Source organism: Pogona vitticeps, chromosome 5 (genome assembly GCF_051106095.1).
Source record: "Pogona vitticeps strain Pit_001003342236 chromosome 5, PviZW2.1, whole genome shotgun sequence".
Taxonomy (NCBI): domain Eukaryota; kingdom Metazoa; phylum Chordata; class Lepidosauria; order Squamata; family Agamidae; genus Pogona; species Pogona vitticeps.
In genome coordinates this window covers 159,908,529-159,934,304 of record NC_135787.1, presented here as the reverse complement: position 1 = coordinate 159,934,304, position 25,776 = coordinate 159,908,529, and the positions used below count along the sequence as shown (strand labels likewise).

At 42.3% G+C, this 25,776-nt stretch overlaps 2 protein-coding genes across 2 annotated transcripts; both read right to left on the bottom strand.

The window, feature by feature from the left end:
* Nucleotides 1–334: 334 nt before the first annotated feature.
* Nucleotides 335–19,212, bottom strand: DDX47 (DEAD-box helicase 47). The gene is made up of 12 exons (XM_073000201.2): nucleotides 16,214–19,212; nucleotides 14,734–14,827; nucleotides 12,317–12,505; nucleotides 11,778–11,849; nucleotides 9,624–9,742; nucleotides 8,693–8,764; nucleotides 8,456–8,572; nucleotides 8,191–8,337; nucleotides 6,455–6,592; nucleotides 4,879–4,949; nucleotides 4,573–4,702; nucleotides 335–3,001 (listed from the first exon to the last, which is right to left on the bottom strand). The coding sequence occupies exons 1-12, from the start codon at nucleotides 16,274–16,276 to the stop codon at nucleotides 2,873–2,875; spliced, it is 1,341 nt and encodes a 446-aa protein (XP_072856302.1). The 5' UTR covers nucleotides 16,277–19,212; the 3' UTR covers nucleotides 335–2,872.
* On the bottom strand, nucleotides 18,545–24,365 carry APOLD1 (apolipoprotein L domain containing 1). The gene is made up of 2 exons (XM_020787815.3): nucleotides 24,214–24,365; nucleotides 18,545–22,959 (listed from the first exon to the last, which is right to left on the bottom strand). Exon 2 carries the CDS (start codon nucleotides 22,904–22,906, stop codon nucleotides 22,208–22,210), a length of 699 nt encoding a protein of 232 aa, XP_020643474.2. The 5' UTR covers nucleotides 22,907–22,959; nucleotides 24,214–24,365; the 3' UTR covers nucleotides 18,545–22,207.
* Between the last annotated feature and the right edge of the window lie 1,411 nt (nucleotides 24,366–25,776).

Below are 25,776 nucleotides of genomic sequence, written 5' to 3'. Positions count from 1 at the left end.
GTGGGCTTTCTGACACAATTGGCAAGGAAGTACCAGCATAAAACACCAAATAAAATGACCTGTTGCCAAAACACAAAACTGATCATAAGTTGCAAAGGACTGCAATAATCTGTGTGACCTCTGCTAAAGCTCCCTTGGAGCACTAAGCTCGGCGTTCTTCCAATTCCTTTTTCCACTGAGCTTGCAGTTAAGTGGACAAAATCTCTCCTCAGTGGGGCACCCACCACACTCACAAAGTTGGTACCGTCCAAAAAGCAGCTCCTAACCCATTCAAGCATGCTGCAGCCAATAGTGCTACATTGCCTTTTCCTTACCTTGGTGTTTTTTTTAAAAAAAAAAAATTATGAAATCAGATGACACTTTGGGGCAGGGACAGCTCTACTACCTGAGAATGTGATGCAGAGCCATCAACTGGCAAGTGCTGAGGGGTAGAAAATGGGAACAAGCTGTGGGAAGACAGGAGTCTGTGTGCAACCCGACAATTTTCCCTGCACTCCCTAAACTAGGCTGCTGTGCTCGAAAGCAATGATAGATACTGTCCTGTTCTCTGTGCTGAAGTGAAGTTTCATTGCTAGACCACTCGGCTTTTACAAATGAAACAGGAGGGAATACCATTTATCTTTCACTTCAAAAAGAAAATTGTCTTGGACCAGTCCTGATTTGAACCTCTCCACTATTCAGGCCTCTTCAGTTAAGTCTAGCAACTCACCTCTAAGCCTATGGACATTATTAAGCTTACAGTATAGATCCAGAGAGGAGGACATCAACATAAGAATTTAGAAAAGAAATGTAAGAAATATTTAACAGTATCTACCACATCAAATTCCATTTCCCGATCAATCCTAACTAGCTGAGACTACATCCATCTCAATATTTATGTGAAGTTAGGATTATTATTATTTTATGTGTGTTACTCTTTCCTATAGAAGAAAAGTGGTACACACACAGGTTCTTACTACATATAAATCTTAACCTCCACAACAGCCATATAATAAAGTCAAGAACAGGTCTCTTAAGGTTAGAGTGTCAAAATGTGTTACACAGAAACCTGTTATCGATGAAAGATACATGGTAAATACCAGGCAAGGCACAGCTTCACAGTTCACAGCTGTGTTGCATGCAGGGCATGTTCAAAATAGAAACACCTTCAATCCCCAGATAATGATGAAGTTCTCTGACTGGAAAATACATTTTAAGTTACACTACCTTGACATTCATAATGTGAAAGAGCCCAAACAAGACAAGTGTCAAGAGAAAAACGCCAGGAACCTTCAGATTTTCAAAGCTCTCCCTGCACAAGCCATATATTTGATTGGGTGCAATAAAGGTCTAGCTGATTGTATAGCTCAGTGATTTAGGTATCTGGCTGGGGAACCAGAGGTTGGGAGTAGAGATAGGGGTATTCGTATATGAATATCCCCACACAGCTGGACTTAACGTGAGTGTAGCCCCTGGGGCCGGACCATCTACATGCGTCCAGCGCCAGCCTCGCTCATCCTTCCAATCGCTCCCAGAGCGCCGCTCTCTTCCTGCTTGGCTGGCCACTCAGCAGCTGTGAAGGGCGACTCATCCTCCCTCCCTCTGCCTGGAGTGGCTAACCGAGCGGGGCTCCAGGAGTGATTGGAAGGATGAGCAAGGCCACCGGTGGGTGGATGGATGAATGGATGGATGGTCCAGCCCCCAGGGGTCGGACCCTCGTTAAGTCCAGTTGCACGGGGATATTTGTATACGAATAGGAATACCCCGATCTCTAGTTGAGAATTTTAGTTCCCACTGTGTCTCCTGAGAGAAGAGCCTTAGGCTACATAGTCCTAGAGCATTCCCAGAAGAAGAGAATGGCAAACTACACCTGTGCTTTTTCAACCTAGAAAACCATGGAAAGGGTTGTTGTAAGTCAGAAGCAACTTGACAGCATACAATTATTATTTTATAATAACAATCTTGCCAATGGTGGATTTGGGGATTTCTCTTATGGACCAACATGGCTTATTATGCTTTAGAAGAATCGTGAACTGTAATCTCTTCTCACAGAGATTGTGACTGGAGAAATGTTACCTCAGGCAGAATTGCCTCAGGGTTAACGAGGAAGGAAAAGACCACGTAAACAGCGTCTTACAGACACACAGCCAAGCACAGAACAAGGTATTCTCTAGCACTTCACAACGTTACATGCAGAGTTGGCTGTGATTAATAGACAGGTCTAGACATAAAACTTTCACAAGAGACGGATGAGTGAGGATGACCAGGGATCACTGAGTATGAACTGAGAAAAGGGGCAATAAGCCAAAGATGAAACACAACAGAGACATTGATAATGAAATACCCCTTTGGTTTATGTAGCTTTCCTTTTCAATTCTGGGGGAATAAGGATTTCCACTATCTACATAGTCCCTCCTTTCAAAAAAGCAACAACCTCACTATTGGATACCATCTTCCATATTAACACATTATGAAATCTTCATGATTGATTTATTTGCTTATTTACCAAATTTTGCCAATTGCATTTTCACAAAGGTTAGTGGATATAAAAGTCTGTCTTCATATCTTGGGAGGTAGCAGGCTGAAAAGGTTTTGTGGTACATATTCAATTTCAGGGCCTAGAAAAAGCTTTCAAAATCTGCTCTCCTCTGCCATCTTGTGGTCAGCAGAACAACAGCAGGCTGTAAAACTAAGGCATTTTCAGTATCGGGAGAAAATTTCAGGTAAGCAATAAAATCATTTCTGGATTACATCTGGGAGACTGGACTGTCAGATCTTCTAGTGGTGGTGGAGGAAGAAATGTCTCATTCTCCGGACTAGCACCAGAAGGTCAGCTTGATGGCTCCCATAACCCAAAAACCACAGAGAAATAAAGTCTGGTGGAATTCACTTCTTAAGGTTTCCGTTTCTTCTTTTTCCCACCAGCAACTTTGTTCCTGACACCCAATGCTCCCTCTGCATCATCCTCTTCATCGGCCTCGTCTCGAGAACGTTTCTTCTTTTCCTCATGCTGCCGCAACTCCTGCAAAAATAAAAAAATTTAAAAGGGCAGAATTCTTGGAAGCTTCTGAATTGTCAGTCATGGAGATAATCAAGATCTTAAGAGTGCAGGACACATAATAATGGGCTCAAGCTTCAACCAGATTTAGGCTGAATATCAGGAAAAAAATGTCCTAACTTTTAGAGCAGTACAATAATGGAACCGATTACCTTGAGCGAGCCAATGCTGGAGGCATTCAAGAGAAAATTGGCTACGCTCTCAGATCTGCTTTGATTTGGATTCCCTGTACTGAGCTGGAATCGATGGCCTTATAGGCCCCTTCCAACTCTATGATTCTATGGTTTAACAACCGCTGAAAGCACTACGCATTCTATCATCACCACAGGTATCACGTGTGGATTCAGAAAAAAGCTGAATGAGCGCTGATTTGGCATTTGTTTTCTCCAATGATCTTGTTCCTGGGAACAGTGATAATAGGATTCCGAGATCATAGCTAGCATGACATCAAAATGTAAAATAGCCTAGTCTGGTTACATTACAACCACAAGCTGGTTCAAAGGGAAAGTTTTGGTTTTTTGCCTTCGTTCTGAAGGGGCAAACATTTTAGTCCCTGTTCACAGCTCTCGCTCAAAATCTATAAAGGATCCCTTGTTTTTCAGGGGCAAAAATATTTACAACTATTAACTTCCCATCTCAATCTCGCTGCAGTTCTGGCTCAGCCCCATTTTAAATATGTTTTCACAACATTCAGTTCACTGCAGTCTGCTGGCCTTTTTACAATCAATTTTTAAGAAACACCCAGAAAACACATTCCAAGAGTTATATGATTTGTCTGATAACCAAAACTGCTCTTTCCAATTAGCATCTCTATACCAGCCTCAGGCTCTAGAAACCATTGTCTTTATTCTGAAATCAGCTATTTGAGTAGCACATTTGTTAATGAGGCATTTAACAAGGCTCAGCAGTGGCAGGAGGAGCGGCCTTTGGAAACTGAGATTGCAAAGAAGCAAGAAGAAATTTCACACATCTTAAACCAGAGGTGATTCAATTCGGGGCTTTCCAAAATTCTGTCTGATTGCAACTCCCATCAGTGGTTTAGGTGTCTGGCTGAGGAACCCGAGGTTGGAAGCCTGACTCCCCCTCTCTGCCCCATGCCTCCTTGACAAGAGCTGGACTCAATGATCCGTAGGGTCCCTTTGAGACTTGCAGTTCTAAGATTATATTAATGGCATTTCTCCCCACTGCCTATGGGGCAGATGGAAGTTGTAACCCAAGCTCACCAGTAGGGCCACAAATGGTCCATTTGCTTTACCAAGAGTGACCACAGCACACAATTTGATTACAAGGCTCCTCATGCAGTCTTAGTCTTAATAGCGCAAACCTAACCAATGTTCCAACTGATTTGTTTCACACTGGCCTGCACGAAGCACTTGGAAATGCTACTTATATGGCGGAACAACTCCCAGAATCCCAGTCAGTATGGCCAGTAGCTTGTTTTGGCTTCTAGATGTGATGGCTCAGAGAAATAACATTTTCAGACTCTGCCGCCCCAAATTACACAAATCCACAACAGAAATGCAAACCCAACCTACCATGCGAGCAAACCTCTGTGCTTCAGCCACACGCTCTGTCAGCATCATGACTTCTTCCTCTTCAGTGGGGAAGGCAGGCAGCTTCTTACCAATCAGGTGCTCAATACGCTGGAAGAGCTCCACGTCGTACCTGGGAGCAGGCAGAATTAGTCTGAGTACCTCTTGCACACTGTTCCTTTGAACCAGCAGCCCTAAATTCGAGCTAGCACCCAACTTCCAGCTTATCCCACAAGGACTCCCACCCTCTGCTGCTCTCTCACATCGGAGAGTGGTGGCACCATGAAGATTGCACAGAGCGCTACTTACTGTGTGACAAAGGTGATTGACTTGCCAGAGCGCCCTGCCCGAGCAGTTCTCCCCACCCGATGAATGTAATCCTGAAAGGGATGCAGGTTAAGTTACAAGAACAAGACACAGCAAAATGTAACAAAACAACAACAACTCAGGCAAAGTATGCAGGGAATCCCAACATGCTCATTTAATGCAGTGGTTCTTAACCTTGGTTACTCAGGTGTTTTTGAACTGCAACTCCCAGAAACCCCAGCCAGCACAGTTGGTGGTGAATGCTTCTGGGAGTTGCAGTCCAAAAATACCTGAGTAACCCAAGGTCAAGAACCATTGGTTTAATGTAACTCTTTGTGGACATGCATTTAGTATGTTTCTATACTGTCTTGTTTCACCGAGGGAAGTGATAAAGACCAGTCTAACTATGTGATCGGAAGCCGCAGCCAGCATAGTCAATGGGGAGACAACAGAAACTCTAGTGCAGTAACACCTGGAGAGCCACTATCCCATTATCTCAATTTAAATCATATGCCTTTTCAAAAATATGGCCAGAGAACGTGTGCAAACAGGGTGGATAAAAATGAATGATTTTTTAAAAATCAAACTGATTGAAATCACAATTTAAATTTATTTATTTTAATTTTAAAATGTTTTTTTTAATTTAAACCATGATTTAAATCAAATCCACCCTACGCAGAAATAGTTCTTTCAAAACACTATCTATGTAACAGCAAGTATATCTGTCCATTACCAGCCTAGAATATCTTAAGATACTCTTCATTTCATCTTCTAGCCATTAGATCTTGCCAGGGATCCACTCTTAAAGCTGCAAAATATCTGGTAGGTACAGACTGTCAAAGAGTGACTGGATAATCAAGCAACCTGTATAGAAACATTTCCAGCGTGGAAATGTTTACAGAATTTATATAAACATATATGTAGAAGAACCAGTGTCATTTTCAAAAAGGCATACAGTGATGCCTTGCAAGACGAATGCCTTGCGCAACAAAAAACTCGCAAGATGAAAGTGTTTTGCGATTTTTTGGTGACTCACAAGACAAATTTTTCTATAGCTGTGCTTCGCAAGACGAATAGGAACACATTAATTAAATTTCAATGCATTTCTATGGGAAACCGCGCTTCGCAAGATGAAATTTTCACAATACGAAACGACTTGCAGAATGAATTTTCGTCTTGCGAGGCATCACTGTAGTTCTAACTTTCATGAATGCAGAGATTTCTTGCGTACACACAACTGTGTCCTCAATTGCCTTCACTTGCTTTCTGGAGGCACTAGTGTTTTGGTGGTGGTAACTGTCTTCAACTCCTTGATCAAAGAAGGAGGCAGGGCAAATCCTGGGGAGTTCTGCAACGGGCATTCCACCAAGGGCAGCTCACATGGGCCCAGAAGCACTCCAGTCCATGCTGTGAACTGAGAATCACATAACTGGGACCAGTGCAAGAACACCAGCAAGCTACAAACCTGTGCTATCCAAACAGTCTTTCAGTTGAATCAGAATCATTTTTTTCAAAAAGAGGTCATTAGCAAGTGTGAGTCAGGAAAACCTCTAGTTTAGCAGCCTGTCTTGAAACTTACCTTGGAATGGGTTGGAATGTCAAAGTTAATCACAACATCAACATGGGGTATATCCAGGCCTCTGCTGGCAACATCAGTGGCTAGCAGAATGGATCGTGTTTTTGCTTTGAACTTGTTCAGTGACCCCAATCGTTTGTTCTGATGGGGAAGGAAAGAAAATATCAATACACTTCTGTAGCTTTTAGGCTCGAAACGTGGAATGAAGCTACACTTTTGTGACTGACTTATTATTACAGGCAATGAAGCGAGAGGGGAGACGGCTGGAGCGCAAGTGGAGGAAATCCTGCTGGGAGTCCGATCGAACACAACTTAGAGCTTATTATCGGGCCTATTTCATGGCAATACAGGTGGCGAAACGGCAATATTTCTCCAGCCATATTGCTTCCTCAAAATGTTGTGTAGCAAAGCTGTTTCGGGTGGTCCGGGATCTTCTTCAACCGGGAAATCCGGTGGAGGTCCCAGACTGCTCATCAGCTCACTGTGATGAGTTTGCCATTCATTTTGAGGGGAAAATAGCTCAGATTCACAGTGGGTTGGACTCTACTGTTACTGCAGAATCAGAGGATGTGTCCAGTGTGCTGTGCTTAAGTCAAATATTAATAGATGAGTTTCAATTGTTGAGACCTGAGGATGTGGACAGGGTGCTTGGATCTGTCCGTTCTACCACCACCCCGCTCAACCCTTGCCCATCTTGGCTAATTGGAAGATCTGCCAGGGGGGTTCGCACCTGGGTCCAGGAGGCCGTGAATGCTTCTTTGAGAGAGGCGGTAATTCGGCCACTCCTTAAAAAGCCTAACCTGGACCCAAGGCTGGTGGTTAATTACCAACCAGTAGCGAACCTCCCTTATTTTGGCAAAGTGTTTGAGTGGGTTGTGGCCGGGCAGCTCCAGGCCCTGCTGGATGAAATGAATTTTCTGGATCCATTTCAATCAGATTTCAGGCCGGGTTTTGGTACGGAGACTGCCTTAGTTGCCCTGTACAATGACCTTTTCCAGGGGAGAGACAAGAGCAGTGTGACCCTGTTGATACTCCTGGACCTCTCAGCGGCTTTCAACCCCATCGACCATGGTGTCCTTCTGGATAGGCTGGCTGGGTTGGAAATTGGGGGCACTGCTTATGGTGGTTCCGCTCCTTCCTGGCTGACCGTGTCCAGAGGGTGGTGCTGGCGGACAGTTGCTCTGCCCCATGGCCTTTATGTCATGGAGTTCCTCAGGGCTCGATACTGTCCCCCATGCTGTTTAACATCTACATGGAACCGCTGGGAGAGGTCATCAGGAGGTTTGGGCTGAGGAGTCAGCAATATGCTGACGAAACTCAGCTCTACCTCTCATTTTCCACCAATCCAGGTGAGGCAGTTTCTGTACTGAACTCATGTCTGGACCTTATAATGGACTGGATGAGGGTTAATAAATTGAAATTGAAAAGAAAATTTATTTTTATTTATTTAATTTATATGCTGCCCACACTACCCAAAGGTCTCTGGGCAGCTTATAAGCTGATGGAGGATACAAGGAACATTGGATGTTTAATATCTGAGCTTGAGAAAAAAAAATCACTCATCAACTACAACTTCCAGAATCCCCACAGCATACCACTTGCTGGCTGGAGTGAGTTCTGGGAGCTCCAGTAAAAAACATTCAAAAAGAGAAGAATTCTTCCAAGCTACAATTAAAATATACTGATTGTTCCAGTGCAGTAGATACCAGTCATTTCCTTACATTCAGATTAACCCATACCTGACTCATCTGTCCGTGGAGGGGAATAGCAGTGAAACCCAGATTCCGAAGCAGGAGGGCCGTCCTTTGGGTATTATTGCAAGTGCTGCAGAATATCATGAATGAGTTGCCAGCAAGTTCATTCAGAATATATACTAGGTAACTATCCTAAACAGATGAGGAAAATATGTTTCAAAACCAAAAAAAAATGAGGCTGAAAAAACACATTCAAACAGGGCCAGGAGATTCTAGCAGAATATGAAACAAGGAGGAGGAAATACCTTACCTTGAACTTGGAAGGGATAAAAATATAGTACTGCTGCAGTTTCTCAACTGTCTGATATTTGGATGAAACTGCACATTTCACAGGGTCCTTAAGAGCAGCACGCTGGAGTTTTTGAACCTGAGCAAAGATCAGATCAAGATTTTGAGGCATCCATCCTGCCACAATGCTACGTCAGGCCCCAGGTTTCTCCATCCCACCCTTTATAACTGAATGCAAAATGTCACCTTCCTCACATACCTTTTTAGTCATTGTAGCAGAAAACAGAAATGTCTTCCTGTCTCTGGGAATCACTTTCAGGATCTTATCTACCTGCGAAGAGTAAAAACAAGCAAAACAAAGAATGAAAGATAGTTGATAGCATGCGCACACAAAATTTGGTTCTGTGCACGTACATCCACACATGCGCTCCAGGCACCATTGTTGGACCACAGTCCAGCCTGATGAAAAGAACAGCGCAGGAACTACCCCTTTAAGTCAAACCACTCCACTACTCCATAAGCTGAGCTTGGAAAATCCCAGAATCTCCATCAGTCTGACTACATGGGAACCGTAAACTAAAAAAGGAACTCGTCCAAGGTCTGTTCATAACAAAGAGTATTTGTGGTAGAAAATACATCATATAACATGTGAGAAAGATTTCAGACAAGGCTTTTGCTGCCCACAGTACATCTGTAAATTAGTACATATAACTTTGCATGACAAAATCTTATCCTCTATAATTTTTATTATTTGAATATACTCTCAGTGCAACTGGTATATGAGTGTATTCCTCTAACATTCAAAAGCTTGGCTTTGCCTTAAAACAAGACTATGTGAACCTTCAAATATTATTAGGTTTGCAATAGCTGTAGAGGGCACGGCCGCTGGGGAATGTTGGAAGGAACTCCAGCCCAACAACGTCTGGAAGACCACACATCTGCCCCATCTTCAAGGTTAAAGAACCATTCCTGATAACATCTGTTTCTTGCTAAGCAACAGGAGGGACACACCAGGGAACAAAGAGATTCCTAGCTATCCCAGATGATATATTCCCTATTCATAAGTGAGGCGGAGCCAAGTTCCCAACACGTATGGGAGAAAATATTCTGGAATTACAATGGTCAAAAACACCAGTCTCTTGAAATTGTACAGGTCCCTCCCAGAGCGGGAGAGATGCGGTGGAGCTCACCTCAGTCTCAAAGTCCATGTTGAGAATCCGGTCAGCTTCATCCATAACCAGGTACTTCAGAGCTCTCAAATTGAAGCCTTTTGTGTTCTCCAGGTGGTCTATCAGGCGGCCAGGTGTAGCTACCCAGAGAAGGGGTGAAGAAGAAATAGTTAATAACTCAGATGACTTTGCACATAGCAAAGAATGTACGACTGACGTTCTGGACAAACGAGGACAGCAAGTGGCTACAGCACATCCCCAGCTGCGAAGAAAAAGAAAACAAGAGCCCTATCACTGCTGTCTGATAAGACGGGCCTGGGACTAAAGAGAGTAATGGAGGGTTTGGAGACCAGGGAAGAGCAGGAAAAGTCATCTGGGAGATCAGGAAAGCCAGAAAGGAAGGTGAGCAGCAAGAGTTCAGAAGGATTGCATGGCTGGATGTCAGAATGGTCGTGTGTGCAGGAGTGAGAGGATAATAGTCTGAGGAGAGGAAATTTTCTAAAGGATCCTGAAAAGTGGTTGTACTGTTGCTTTGAAAAGGGGGGGGTCACACATGGCCAGGCATTTAGACCCCCCCCATATGAATTTCACTGCTCATCTTTGACTGAATTAAGATGTATAGATGTGATAGCCCTCCTGCTTACAAGGAATTCAGGGAAGTAGCCCTTATGGATTCTTAAGGTCTAATTACAGTAATCCAGAGCCTGGAAAGATTATTTTTTAAGATAGTACTTCAGTGCCCACGCTAGCTGGGGGATTTCAGAAGCTGTACTCCAAGAAAGTAATATTCTCTACCGTTTCGGTCCACTGAATCATCCAGCCTGATGGTTTAGATTAGATTAGGCATTCTTCAGTCTTGAGAGACTATGGTAACATGCTCTATATGGAGGACTTAAAACAGTGTCTAGTGTGGCTGAGAAGGCCAATTCGAGAGTGACAATCCCTTCCACACTGAAGACAAATACAATCTGTTCCCTGTCCAGCTCCGATTTTGCTGCTTTCAGGACTGCCTCTTTGCCTTGGCCTGCTGGACAAGGGTCTCTTCAAATTGGGAGAGGTTGTGATGCAACGCCTGCCTCCAGGCTGAACGCTCAGATGTCAGGGTTTCCCATCTGTTGAGGTCCATTTCTAAGGCCTTCAGATCCCGCTTGCAGATATCTTTGTATTGCAGCTGTGGTCTCTGGGGCGATTTGCCTACTAATTCTCCATACAGATCTTTTGGAATCCGACCATCAGCCATTCTCACGATATACCCAAGCCAACGCAGATGTCGCTGTTTCAGTAATGTATAGATGCTAAAAATTCCAGCTCGTTCTACTCTATTTGGAACTTTGTCCTCCCAGGTGATACCAAAAATGCGTTGGAGACAATGCATATGGAAGATGTTCAGCTTCCTCTCCTGCCGTGCACAAAGGGTCCAGAACTCACTGCAGTACAGGAGTGTACTCAGGACACAGGCTCTATAGACCTGGATCTTGGTATATGCAGTCAGCTTCTTACTGAGCCATACTCTCTTTGTGAGTCTAGAGAACATGGTAGCTGCTTTGCCAATGCATTTATCCACCTCAACATCTAGGGAGAGAGTGTCAGAACCGTTGAGCCAAGGTACACAAAGTCATGAACAACCTCCAATTCTTGCATGGAGATGGCAATAGAGGGAGGTGAGTCCACATCCTAGCCCATGACTTGTGTTTTCTTCAGGCTGATTGTTACTCCAAAGTCTTGGCAGGCCTTGCTGAAACAATTCATGAGTTGTTTGAGGTCTTCAGCAGAGTGGGCAACAATGGCTGCATCATCGGCGAAGAGGAAGTCCGGCATGCATTTCAGCTGGACTTTGGTCCTCACTCTCAATCTAGAGAGATTAAAGATCTTTCTGTCTGATCTAGTCCGGAGATAGACACCTTCTGTTGCAGTTCCAAAGGCCTGCTTCAGCATGACAGCAAAAAAATCCCCAAAAGGGTTGGTGCGAGGACACAGCCCTGTTTCACTCTGCTTCGGATGCCAAAGGGATCTGATGATGAGCCATCAAAAACTACAATGCCCTTCATTCCCTCATGAAAGGACCTGATAATGTTAAGGAGTCAAGGTGGACATCCAGTCTTGGGAAGTATTTTAAAAAGGCCATCCCTGCTAACCAAATCAAAGGCCTTTGTGAGATCTATGCTGGTTACTTACCAATTATTACATGTGGCTTCTTGGCCAGAGCCAGAGACTGGGCCATCATGTCAATTCCTCCAACAATCACAGCTTAGGAAAGGGAAGATAAGAGACAGTAAATCAAGCCGTTTAAAATTCAATCAGTTCCCCACCACATCACCCCAGCTTCCTATTCAGCCTCTGTACAGTTCCTCCCAACATCCTTTTTTTAACAAATTCTCTGTATGCTGATGGCTGTTAATTTTATCCCAAGGTCTCAACTGCACATATGTTTTCATATTACTGACAAGTATATTTCAGGGTTATCAAGATTCATACTTGGCAACTCGGGGTGGGTAAAAAATCAATGATTTTTTAAAAAACAAATGGATTAAAATCACAATTAAAAACAACATTTAAATCCTAAAACAATCCAGATTTTAAATTTAAATCAAATTCACCCTGTTGCAAGTAGAATACAAACAAGTCTCATGAAACTGCATCTACACCATCATCACCTTACTACAAATATCAGTAAGCTTTCCATATATTTAAAGGTCTGCAGCAAGACCACTTACTGGTCTGGACACCAATGGATGATCCAAGAGCCTCAAACTGCTCTGAGATCTGAAAGGCTAGCTCCCGGGTCGGTGTCAGGACCAAAGCAAAGAAGCGCTGAGGGGTCTCTAGCAGTGCCTGAAGAATGGGCAAAGCAAAAGCCCCTGTTTTCCCCGATCCTGTTTCTGCTAAGCCGATGATGTCCCGACCTACAAGAAAAAGATCATGTTACAACCAGAGTGGAAAGAAAACAACACAGGAGCACAGCTGGAGAAAATAGAGAAGCAATTCTGGAAAACAGCTTCAGAGAAGCTCAACTTTAAATGGACCAATTACCCTGCTCCTTAAGCAGCCACCACAGGCCACTTTCCCAACTTCTCAGTAAAAACAGTTTCTATTTCAAAAAAAGAAACTACAACTTGCTCAGCAAAATGAAGCACATGGGGATTTGAAGGTGCAATTTTGAAGGTGAACTGTAGTCCCTAGACCTTCTGGGAGTACAATTCTCCATTTTCAACAGTTTAAATTGGCCGGGCGGGGGGGGGGGGAGCTAGCACAGTAGAGGTTCCCAAACTGGTGGAGAGGTGCACGCAATATGCAGCCTGTGTATTGCCTGCTTCTACTTTAGACAAAGTCAGAGTGCAAACGGTGAGGAACAGAAATCTTTGCAATAATAAAAGTTTAGGATCTTGTGAATGTAACTTCAGAAACAAGTCCTCCTATAATCAAGTGATATTTGTGGTTAATGACTGTTCGGCAGACTTCCACAACCTGCTGCCCTCCATGTGTCCTGGACTACACAGCTCATCATTCCCAGCTAGCACAGCCGATAGTAAAGCCTTGTGAGAATTAACATTAAAAACTTGTGTAGGGTACAAGACTGGTTGGGGGGGGACAGATGGAAAGAGAAAGGCTGTCACAGCTCACTGAACAAAGAACTCCTCACACCTTAGGTTTCTTTCCTCCCCATGGAACCACTGCAGACACAGGCATGCTAGTTTTCTCCTCCCCCCTGTGGTCAAGTTAGGCTGCTGAGGAAAAACAGCAGTGAATATTTACACTTTGCTCTTTCCTGAATTTCTAAGACCTGCACCCAGGTCTGACTGCTCAACACCTAATAATTCCTTCAGATGTCTAGTTCTGGCTAAACTTCATTAATCAGAAGCACAGAAACCATCATGCCAATTTCAGCTCCTGCTCAGATAACTTTTGCAAACAAGGCATGGGACTTCTAAGTTTAGAATACACATCTATAAACTGACTCTTGACAGTTATACAGAATATTTAAACCATAAGTTTACTGCCCTTCTACCTACCGGAGGTCTCAAACCTTACAAGAGAATAAAGTTGTGAAATTAAGACTAAAAACATTCAGAAACATACTGAAACATTCTTTAAAAACAGGTCCAAACATTATTTTAAAACCACATGTTTTAAAAAAAAACCACAAAAACCTCGGCCCCCAAGGATTCCTACAGAAAAAGCCCTGTTTTGTTTACCCACCAATCCTGCCTCTCAGGGCAGTGGGACATGCAACATCACCGCAATTTCTGGGCATGTATAGAGGGAGAAAATGGTCTTTCAACTATCCTGGCCCCAAAATATTTAAGACTTTATAAATCAGCAACAGTACCTTGAATTGAGCTCAGAAGCAAACCGGATATGAGTGCAATTGATTCAAAAGACACATTATATATTTTCTAAATTACACATGAGGCAGCTGTCTGGCAGCTATGTTTTGCACTAATAATTATTATTATGAGCCATCAAGTCAATTCTGACTTATGGTGACCCTTTCCAGAGTTTTCTACGTACAGAATCTTCAGAATGGGCCACTACTCTCTTCTTCTGGAGGAGTTCTGGAGTTGCTCAGCTTGGCCAAGGCTACACAGTCTGGGTCTTCTCCTAGGAGGCACAGTGGGGAACAGAATGCCCAACCTTTGGTTTTGCACTGAAACTCAGAGCTGTCCCGCTAGGTGCATTTTGCACTAGTTGTAGCTTATATACACTTCTTAGTGCCCCACGTAAGGCACACCAAGGTCAAAAGAAAGATAAGTGTTCTGTTATCATTCTGTAAATCAGTTGGACTCTTACTACCCTATCAGGCTCATAGGTGCACCTCATCTTTCTCTCTGAGCAAAACACAGCAGCTCAGTCCAAGAGAGAGGAACTCTGTATGATTAAGGATGCATACTTAGAGATGAACAGTCTGTAAAACAGAATGGGCAAAGTGCTAGCCTCTGGATGCCATTCCCTGCACTTCTTGCATTCTCCAGCAGTAGCTACACTGGTCAGAGCAGGAAAGAGCTGCAGTCCAGCGCCATCTAGAGACCCAAACATTGTCTACCCCTGGTGCAGAATAGGATAGAGTATTACACATAAAATATTGTGGAATTGCTTCCTTTTCTGGAATTCCAACTCTGACAATTAGTCTCACCTTGAAGTGCAACTGGAAGAGCCTCCACTTGGATCTTAGTAGGTACCTTCCATCCCAACTGATCACAGGCTTCGCACAGCACATCTGTCACTCCCTGGTATTCCAAACAGAAAATGAATTCTTACCGAGCAGCCCCAGGCTTCAAAATCCAATAGTGTTACTAAGAATTACTAACATCTGTACTACAGTCTTCTCAGTTAGCTGCAATCCTGGTTTCATAATTAAACTGTAGTACCCTAAAACCATGGGATGTTTGTTTCATGTGAAGTTAATACAGCCACCCAGTATCAATAAGCACTATACAGTAATTATAAAAATAAGGGAGTTTGCTTCAGAGGATGGTTTGTAAGACTTGAACCAGATATGCTTCTGTTCATAACTGCAATTCTATATTAAGTTATTTTATTCATTTAAAATATTCCACTACCACCCTTTCTCTTAAAAAGGGTCCAAGGTGCCTTAGACCATTTTTTAAAAAAATTACAAGCTAAAAACAAGAAATAATTCCAATATTAAAATTTATTAATCAAAGACACTAAAAGTCATAAATAAAAACAGTACTAAAACACATTAAAAACAGAAGTACAACTGCTGCTTTATGTGCTCTTCCTGATTTTTGTGCATGAATGGTTACAGACAGATTTATGAAATGGATTTATTACTTTCATTTGTATTGTATCACACTGTGGGACTGTTCTTATACTTAAAAAAAGACAATACTTTGTATAAATAAACACTACGGTTCACTTGAGATCTTGGGACAATCCTTACCTTAGTTTAACCTCCCTCAACTTACCCTATTAGGAATTAGAAATTGGAAAATCCTCTTTATACAAATCTGGGTCTCCCAATGAAAAGCCAGTACTTCTGAACACCTCTTTAAGCAGTTAATTAATTGCACTCATTTTTCCTGTTTATTTTGGATACTATGAGTCCATGTGGCACATCAGTGACCGCAAAACTGATCTGTCAAACATTTTTTATTACAGCCTCAAGATCCACCTACTAAAGCCAAACACACACACACACCGAAAACCCATGCATTTAAAATTAGGTAAAGCGTTCTTCTAAGCATGTTTTGGGCTCACACAAAACTTGTTTTACATAGAAGTTAACACATCACCACTTCAACCTGTTTTATTGAAAGATAATGTTGTTAGCATCTTCTGCAGTTGGGTTTACTTGATTTTAACAGAGATTTCTCAGCAAAGAAAAAAAGCAACTGGTGGCAATAATTCAGCCATGAGTGTAATTACTGTTTCGAAAAACACCCACCAACTGACGTCTATATCTGATATCTAAAAGGAACCCTCCTATAAAGACACAGTAACGTTATTCAAGCGAAGTGCGTGTGTTAGAAGTCTGAAAAGAAATCATTGGTTAGGACCACGGACCCATAAGGGCAAGCCGGCTAAGACGAAAAAAACAGCTCAAAGTGAAAGAAATCGGGTGCCAAAAGAAAAGGCAACGGTCCTCTCACCAGTTCCTTAAAGGTTTTAATCGTCTCCCCACTCGCTTCCTCATGTTCCATGCCCGTCGCCATCTTGAGCTTTCCCTTTGACCTCTTGGTTGCCGCGAAGCATGCTGGGAGTAGTAGTTCAACTAAGTAAGCTGGGGACAGCGGTTTACGCAGCAGCAAGTTCCGAATACTGTGTGTCTTGTTTTGTTTTCTTGGCTTCTCTAGGCGAAAGAGGCTCCCGAAATTTGGACAGGTGTTGTCTGAAAACGCAAAACATAATTAAAAAAGAAGAGACGACAGTTCTTTGCTTTTCGTACCTGGAGAAGCCTGAGATTTGTAAAGAGTGGTTGGTTTTTGGTTGCAGAGCGTATTGTTTGGGAGACTTTTAGCTGAGTGTGCAAACCAGCTTCATTCTCAATAACCACAATTATCTTGCAGAATTGTAGGCTGCTCTCAACTCTCCTTTCTGACTCTGCAATAGTGGAGCGGTGCTGAGGAACTGGCTTTTCCTTTTAGCCAAGTTAGAAAAAGTGTAAGTTCGTGCCTCAGCTGTCACCAGTTGTTTGGTTGCGGACACCCTGCGCAGAAGTCTGAATTGCCCCTTAATTTCTGTGTGTCGTTTCCTTTCCTCCCTTCCCCCCTCTTAACATGGATTCCTACGACCCTGAGAGGTATTGCTTATCTTCTGCTTATCTCTGATCTAGATTTTTTTTTCCTCTTTCTTAAAATGCCTAGATGGGGAATGCAGAATACGTGGCTCTCTGGACGACAAGTACCTATCATCCACCACTAGTGACATGAATAGATGGGACCTGCAGTCCAAAAACACTGGAGGACCACAAGTTGCTTTTGTCCCCGCAGTATACCTTGCTCTCATTAACCTCCAAATTCCATAGGCTATTTTGGCAGGTTCTGCTAGGTGGGGAAGCATGCCTGTTGTAAAGAAAAGTTAGTCACTCTATCCATGTTTATACAAACCCTGCCCAAATGACTTTTTATATATATATAAAATGAAAGGTGGTGATTCTCATATAGATAAGAAAGGGAGACAGAGGCCTGCAGAGAACAACAAAGGCACTGCAGAGTAACAGAGCCATCAGCCTGTCCTTCAAGCTTAGATCCTAGATTCAGGATCATTAGTTACATCCCACCTTTCTTCCCATGACCTCCAAGTGGTATACATGGTTCTCCTCTAACACACTTTATCCTCATAACAACCTTGTGAGGTAGGTCAGGTTGACAGAGAATGACTGATCCAAGGTCACCCAGTGAGTTTCATGGCTCAGCAGGGACTTGAATCGGGATCTCCAAATCTCAGTTCAAGATTATAACCATTACATGTGTTGGCTCTCAGTGAATGAGACGTGCAAATTTCTGAACCAAAATTGGTGCCAGCGTGGGGCATAAATCCTTGTTGTTGTAATTTATAAATTGAGGGCCTGTCCCTGTTTGGTTGTAGACTGTTAGGTGCAACTGAAGCTAATATGTACATCACAACAGATTTTCAAAAGCCATAGTAGAATTCTGAATGAGCCAGAAAGTTGGTGCCACCACCCAAAGGAACCCTTGTGCCCCTGGCATCATTCCTTTTTTTAGAAATCTGGAGGAAAAGGACAGGCGATGTGCGTGAGCACATTGGAAATGATTACGTACCTAAAGCCATTGATTACTGGAGACCAACTGTTCTACATCCTGTCCTTGACAGAACAGTAGGAAGTGTGACAGGAAATCTGAATAAACTTTCAGCGTGTGACTGAAAAGGTTAGGCAGTATAGACATCACAGTCATTATCCAGATGTAGACATAACTATTCTCTCCCTCAACTTCTAAGAGCAATAAATATAACAGTGGGTCATCTCTCTGCTTTCCCCAGAGATTTGCTGCACTGACTCTGAGCATTAAAAACTATGTAGGTGAAGCAGCAGGAATTATGTTTTATAGGGTCTCTTGATCTAAAATAAGAGAGAATTCTTTTCAGTGAAAACCATTTAGCAACCCTGTCTTTTGTCTTCTTCTCCTGGTGTTTGCCTTCTTTATTCACTTTCCCCCTCCACTTTGCTTATTTGGGGCTCCTGTTATTCCTGTTAACACCCTTGGTCATTTTCTATATTCCCTTGCTTCTGCATATATTTGCCAGTTCCTCAACTTCCCTTTTCTACTACTGTATCTGCATATTTTCCCCATTATCCCTTGTCTGGATCCCTAAAAAGCTCTCGTCTGAGGAGAAATGGTGAGACACACTTGGTGTTTATAATGCTGCCTGTGTGCTTGTTTTTGTACTCCACCTAAATGCTTGCTCAACCCCTCTTTTTGAAATTAAATAAGTTATTACAAAGAGACTTTAACCATCTCTTGCTGCATCCTTCAAAGTTTTTATTAAAGCTTCTGTGAAATTCCCATTGCTCAACAAAGGTATTCCATGATCTGAAGCAATATCGATACTGGCACAACTTTAGTTCATGCTCATTTGTGTATTCTGCATTTTATATTGCATCAAAGTAAACAATTTATGGAAATTTGTTCTATAAATGCCTGAGGTAAGCAAGAGATCATAGTAGATGGTCTTTTCCTTCCTTTTCACAAATGGTCAGAAGGCAAGAGAACACTGCCAAATATACTAAGCAGTTTATAATATTAAGCAGTTTATAGGAATCTCATTCAATCAACAGATTTCTCGGGATCTAGTATCTTTCCATCTCTTCTCTTGCTCTCTGAGAGTCTAAAGTTCTCCTTTTACATTCATCACACAAAGAAATCAAAAAGATCAAACAATCTTTGGTTTATAGTCATTACTAGTAATGTATGACATAGTTTTCACTGACATGGTACACCAGTGTCTAGGCTATTGTGTCACTTTAGATATGGAAGTGCATTCACATGACTGAAAAGACTTCCACAGAGGGAAGGAAATTGGTGCACAAAAAAGCTAAGTGTATCAAAGAGAACTACTCTTCTCTGTGTGCGTATGTGTAAAGAATAGGATGTCATACCAGGACTCTGCAGTATGGCCTAACTAGTAGTTTACTACAGTGGGGTCTTGACTTGAGAACTTAATCCGTATTGGAAGGCGGTTCTCAAGTCAAAAAGTCTAAGTCAAGTCTCCATTGACCTACAGTGCATTGAAAACTGATTAATCCCGTAACAGGCCGTTTTTGTTCCATTTTGGTTTTTTTCTGGTCTGTAAGTCAAATCTCAGTCTGCAAGTCAAACCTAAATTTTGCAGCCAGAGAAGTCTGTAACTCAAAAAGTCTGTAAGTCAAGCCGTCTGTAAGTCAAGGGTCCACTGTATTTCATTGAGAACTGAGCATATATGCATTTTTTTCAACCCATTTCTTCATTCTTTCCAATAGTGCCATTAGTACCATCATGCATTAAATTCAATGCCCTCATCAGTGCTTGCATTGAGAAAGCTTTGTACATGCATCTATAGTATGTATACCATACAGGATTCTCTCCTGTTTCTTCTTGTATTCAGTTCTGTTTCACATGTGTTTGTAAGTGTGTAAGGGATAACACACCTCAAATAAGCCACAGATTTTGCTGTGTTGATCATAGAAGTCAGTCCTAAATAATTGTTAGCTGCTGTCTCATGACCTCTGAATCTGTCATGAAACCAGACAGGCAAACATGCAACTGTTTTGTTGTTGCTGTAATTTATGAACTCTAGACATACAGAACTCTGGAACCCTCTTTGTACTCAGTCACCAACCACAGGTCCAGCATCCCAACGTATCTGTCCCATCATGCAAGAAACCACTACATAGTTATCTAGCCATTGTGAAGAGGCCACTCCATCTAAGACCTTATCCTATCTTCTGCTTAGTTCTTCTCAATAACATTGTTCAGACACAGAACTGGTGTCATGAATCACTTTCCTGTCTGCATATTCAAGTAAACGTTTGCTTTGGGCAATACACACTATCTTAGAGACCCATACACTGCTATATATCTTAAGTCACCCATATGCTTCTCTCTGAGGGTCAGTAGTATGTGAGGAAATTAGTAGCCTATGTTAAATCTCTTGTGGTTTCTAACTGTGTGAAGCCCAATGGTAAAGCAAGAGAGGCTCACAAAAGAAGCACCGTTGCTGATTCAAATCTAGAATGTTGAAAATAAAGAAAGTGTTTCCTTTTATAGAAGAGGTTATGTAAATGGATTAGAAGTAGGCCATTATCACTATGCACAGTAGTGTGTAAAGTGTTATAGCCAATAAATGTAAAGAAGTATTCTACTAAGAAAAACATCCATTTGTAAATGTGAGATAGGAATATTCTTTCTATTAAGTCACTGGCTGCCATGTCTAAGCCAAAACCATTTGTTATTAGACACTAAGCCTCATACAGAACCTCTTTTGAAACTTTTACTGGTTGTCTTTACTGGTGCAGCTCTGTAAATCCTTGGCATTTGTTGAATAAATTTTTGGGGAGGATCATTTATTTATTTTGGAAAGCCAGCAGTAGGTGTGGAATCCTTTTTTAAAAAATCAAATGGAACATGTTCTGCAAAGAGTCCATTCTAGTAAGGTGGTTGCAAATATATTGTGCAGACATAATCCACTTGTTAAGGACCATCTCCAGTCTATAAAGTAAAGATGTACAGCTATTTTCAGGATATATTCGTTGTTTCCTAGCCAACCATGTCTCTTTTGCCTTGTCTTATGCTGAATATGAAATTTGGAATGAAAAAGTTGGTGAGAAGTTGCCATGTGTCATATAGAATGAATTCTAGCACTATAAAATGAGTGCTCCCATTTCAAGCCATCATCATTAATATTTCCTTAAATAAAAATCTTGAAAAATTTCTTAAATAACCCTTACAGAAATAAATACAAAAATACATTCTGTTCCTGAACATCTGTTATGGAAAGGGATACACAAAAGATATGTAGGAGAAAGAGAATGTGACTCTAAAATGTCAAGACACAATGCAAAGTGAAATCATTTTGACCCTTCTTATACCTATTAGGCAAATTCCCATCTGCTGCTAAGAACATCACTGAGAAAAATTCAGGCAATTGGGCCTTTCATCCTTGATTATTCGCCTTACTGAGCTTTGTGAACAACAAGTTCTGGAACTTCCAGCCATTTCCTTCCTGTGCTGGCTGCAGTTCCATCATGACCACTATTGTTATTAAGCTCAGCATTGTGAGAGTAAGATAAAACCAGGGTTTTGTGGACTATTCCCATCTGTTTCTACTGCTGACTCTGGCCTTAAACATTAACTCAAAGTACTTGTGTCATGGAAGCCTGTCTTCCATCCAGTTCGGCCTGGGTCAAACTACCTGGCACAATTCACAACATATTAGAAACAAAACTTCCTTAAGAGATTAAAAATATGTGTTTATCCCAGTACAACTTCCTCAACCACATTTGGCAAATGAGCCTTGTTTTTGTTTGGTGATTGATCATTGTGAGGTAAGCAAAGGCTTCATTTGTAAACATGATTGTGCAGATGCCACAGCTTTGAAGAAATTCATCTCTGAAGGGATACAGTTTTATCACTTTCTAATAGTAAATTTGGTATTTTCTGTAGTTTGGATCTCAAACATTGGTGGGGGGCAGTCCCTGGAAGAGGAGAGCTACCTGTAATAAGACGGAGTGCAATGATATGCTGAAGCCAGCCCAGAACTGAGCAATTGTCATGTTACCTCTCCTCAGCCATGAATGACTTCATAATGTCATTTTGTTCATTTTCTTTAAGGGTAACTACCCAAGCTTTGCCTCACCCAGCTTCCCTCCCCTTCCCCTGCCATATAGGCTGCATCATGCCACAGCGCTAAGTGCACAGGCTGTAGCTGTGCAGCTATAGCTTCCATTTGCTATATGTGTAGATGGGGAAGCAGTGCTGTAAAGAGGGAGACCCAGAGTTGTGGGGGTAGGTGCCTGGAGAAATCCCTGGTCAGACACAGAGCTGATAGTAGCAAAAGACAAAAACAACACAATGTACATAGTTTTCTTAGCCTAGTCCAAGTGGATTTTAGCAACAGGTGTTGCTGCTACTCAGGAGTGATTCTGGTCACGGACATCCCAGAGTCCTGGTCTTCATAGGACCATCTTTCCTGTTCTCTAAAAGTTCGCAGATCTCATCCATGGGTCTTGCACAGGCTTCTAGGCTTTCCACCAGCTTCTGGACTTTTGCCTTCAGCACAGCATGGCTCACTTTGGTCACCTCTTTTGTATACTCTGGTACCAGCAGCCCATGGGAACCACAGAAGACCATGAAGCAGATGGCATTATACAACGCAATGGAAGCATTTTTCTCAGGTTGGAGTAAGATGGGGTCCCTTGGGCCCCGACTGCGGTGTAAGAAGTCCAGGCAATTCATAATTTCTCTCATCTGACCGTGACAAGTCACTGCAATTTCCTTTACCCTTTTCACCACCTTGGAATTGGAGAGAACTAAGGAGACGTCGGATGTGACAGTGACTGCCCCTCCTGCGGCCGCTACTCCTAAGCCCACGCCAGAAGCCAAGAGAGAAGCCCCTAAAGTAGCAGGGCTCAAGGACAGACCTACGATGGCCATGATTGCTCCTGTGGCACTGAGAGAGCTCCCTGTGAGATTGGCGATCCAAGAACGTCTGTGGAACTTGTTGATTCTCCGGGAGATCTCGCAGAGGATCTTGATGTGGTCCCGTAGCTTGTTTCTCTGGTCCAGCAGTAAGGCATGGAAGTGGTGTGTAGGATCCACAGGATGAGCAAAACTATTGTTCTCCATCACCTTAACAGGAGGCAGATTTAAAAAACAGAATGCAATTTATGAAGAAGCATCTAAAAGGAAAGGGAAGGGGAGAAAATTGTTGCAATCATTTACACTTTCAATAATGCTATAGGATCACTTTAAAATGTACTAGATTTAGTAAGGTAAAGGTAAAGGTTCCCCTTGGCATTTCGTCCGGTTGTGTCCAACTCTAGGGCGCAGTGCTCATCCCTGTCTCCAAGCTGTAGAGCCAGTGTTTGTCCAAAGACAAGTTTCTGTGGTCACGTGGCCAGCACGACTAGACACAGAACGCTGTTACCTTCCCACCGTGGTGGTATCTATTTATCTACTCACCTTTACATGCTTTAGAACTATTAGGTTGGCAGGAGCTGGGAGAAGCAATGGGAGCTCACTCCGTTGTGTGGATTTGATCTTATGACTGCTGGTTTTCTGATCCTGCAGCACAGAGGCTTCTGCGGTTTAACCCGCAGCGCCACCACGTCCCTGTGTTGGCTGCATTTCCATCATGGCCACAAAATTTACATTTCAGTTAATAATAATAATAATCTTACAACTGCAGAGCTAGAAAAAAAAACCTATAGAGTCCAGTCCCTGTCAAATATTCATTTAGTTACTCAGTATCTTCCAGAGAGCTTTTCCAAGACTTTTGTTCCAGACAACTTCCAAGCACTTTAAGAACTGTTTAAGTGCTTTTAGTCCTCTGCTCTTTTCTCCTTACCTGATGGTTTTACTGTAGTATTATGTGGTGCAATGTTTTCCCTCTTGCTTCTGATGTTATCTTATATAACCTTACTGTGGCTTATTAAATAACTTGCAATCTGCCCAGAAAACTTTGGCAATACTACACTACTACTACCAACAACAACAACAACAGTAATAATACATTTGTGTTTCATACACCTATGTATCTGCACACACAATTTCCCATCAAAATTCTGCTACTGTATGCCTTGATATCTGCCAATTTTGTGCATGGGTTTGCTGAATTTTCAATGAATGTTTTACTGTGGTTAAAATATTTTTTAAATGACACTGTCTTAAATACCCCTTTGAGCAAACAACCCTCAGGTTACAATATTTTAGGATCTTGAATACTTTTAGAGGCTACACCACTTCCATAAGATTATTAGTAGTCTAATCATCACTGCCATTGCCTTCTATTGAAATCTGTGTAAAATGGAATAATCTCAGGACTGAGGTAAACACGATACAAAATCAGAGCTTTATCAAATGAATTGTTCCAGCCTTTGCAAACACCTCCCTTCCCACCCACCCCCTCCAGTCAAAATGAATAGCCATCTCACCCGCTCTGGTTCTCCCTTCAGACCAATGTTCCCAAGCAGGAATCTCAGTCTGTTTCTGGACAAATCCAATTTATACTTACTGCAGTCCTATTGCCCCCGTGGGACTGCTTTGCATCATACCAGGAACTTGTCACTTCCTGGCCCACTCGCCTCCCCCCCACCCCTAGTTCAGAAGGACGTGACACATTGGAAACTAGTCATGAGGAGAGTGCAGCCCATATCATATTCAGGAAGCAATCCTTGCAAGTGAACATTGTGCACTCGCTTTTCCCAAAGCACATTTACACACACACACACACACACACACACACACACACACACACACACCTCCTGTTCCTGACTCTGAGCAAATGCGGTCATCTCCCAAAGGGAATACACGACCCTTCCTTTTCTTGAAATAACTGGTGACTTTATATGTTGTTTCTGAAGGGGTTGGTGGTACTGCAGCCAGTCAGACAAATGAATGCTCAGAGTAAAATAAAGTATGATCTCAACCAATCATCCAATTTAAGGGGGGGGGGGCTCACTTGGAGAATGAACATTTGGGCAGATGCTGCTTTTGGATTGCCTGAGACTGACTGGAGGCCAGAGAGCCATCCAGCTTAAAAAAAGTTAAGGATATATCTACTGCAGTCAGTATCCCAATGATTTTATAGATGTATCCGGACGTCCATGGATAAATGGTTGTGCAGTAGTCTTATAATGGATTGTATGCAGATTTAGTCATGTCTGCCTTTGATCCATCTGTAAAATAAGTTGCCAGTTATGATGTGAGGATCAGATGTTTCTCCCCCCAAGGGAATGCATTGTGCTGACAATATAATCAGTGTTAAACACATGCCTGTCCAATCTGTATCAGACAAAGATGGGAGTCTGAGTTAAAAGCAAGCATATAGCAAAATTGATGGTGCTGAATGTAGCTTGGTTTACACAGGGGAAATAGGATTACACCTTTAAAAAGGTATAAGCACGTAGCAGGCATTCAATAACGTTAGATGTGGTCCAGGCTGTGGTTAGTCTGTATGAGGTGAAACCATGCAGGAGAGCAGCACCAGTGAAGATTTCTGTACCGTCAACAATTAAGCCAAAAATTTCACAGAACAATAATTACAGCTGAACTGAGGATCAAGCAGTTGAAACGGGACATCAGGATCAGCGAGGTGTTACAACAATCAATGCTGTTCTAGAGAACAAGTGCTCCAACTTGTGTCAAGTGTCTTATCGTTCCTGATAAGTATAGCGTTTCATTCCATCCATGTATCACATCAAAATGTTTCATTCCTGTTTTATCAGCCTTTGTCTTATTAAACTTTATATGTATTTGCTGATCATGGGATTTTTTGTTTGCTTGTTTGTTTTGGTTTTTGTCTAAGCAATCAGAGATACAGTAGATACAGTACATGCGCTGCCAACCTTTATATACCAGCAGAACTTCTAAAAGTTGTGGTTTTTGATAACATGTCCCCAAATTCCACAGCCAGAATGAACATTGATCACACCAGGTGGAGGACTGTGAGTTTTGTAATCCCTGCAAGAGCATTTTTTTCAACTCTGTGTAAAGGT

Coding starts and splice junctions, on each gene's coding strand:
- DDX47 (XM_073000201.2), bottom strand. CDS start 16,276: ATGGCGACGGGCATGGAACATGAGGAAGCGAGTGGGGAGACGATTAAA. Junction 12,506..14,733: donor TCTTCCAGTTGCACTTCAAG/GTGAGACTAATT, acceptor TTTTTCTTGTAG/GTCGGGACATCATCGGCTTA. Junction 8,573..8,692: donor CTGCTACAATGACTAAAAAG/GTATGTGAGGAA, acceptor ATCTTTGCTCAG/GTTCAAAAACTCCAGCGTGC.
- APOLD1 (XM_020787815.3), bottom strand. CDS start 22,906: ATGGAGAACAATAGTTTTGCTCATCCTGTGGATCCTACACACCACTTC.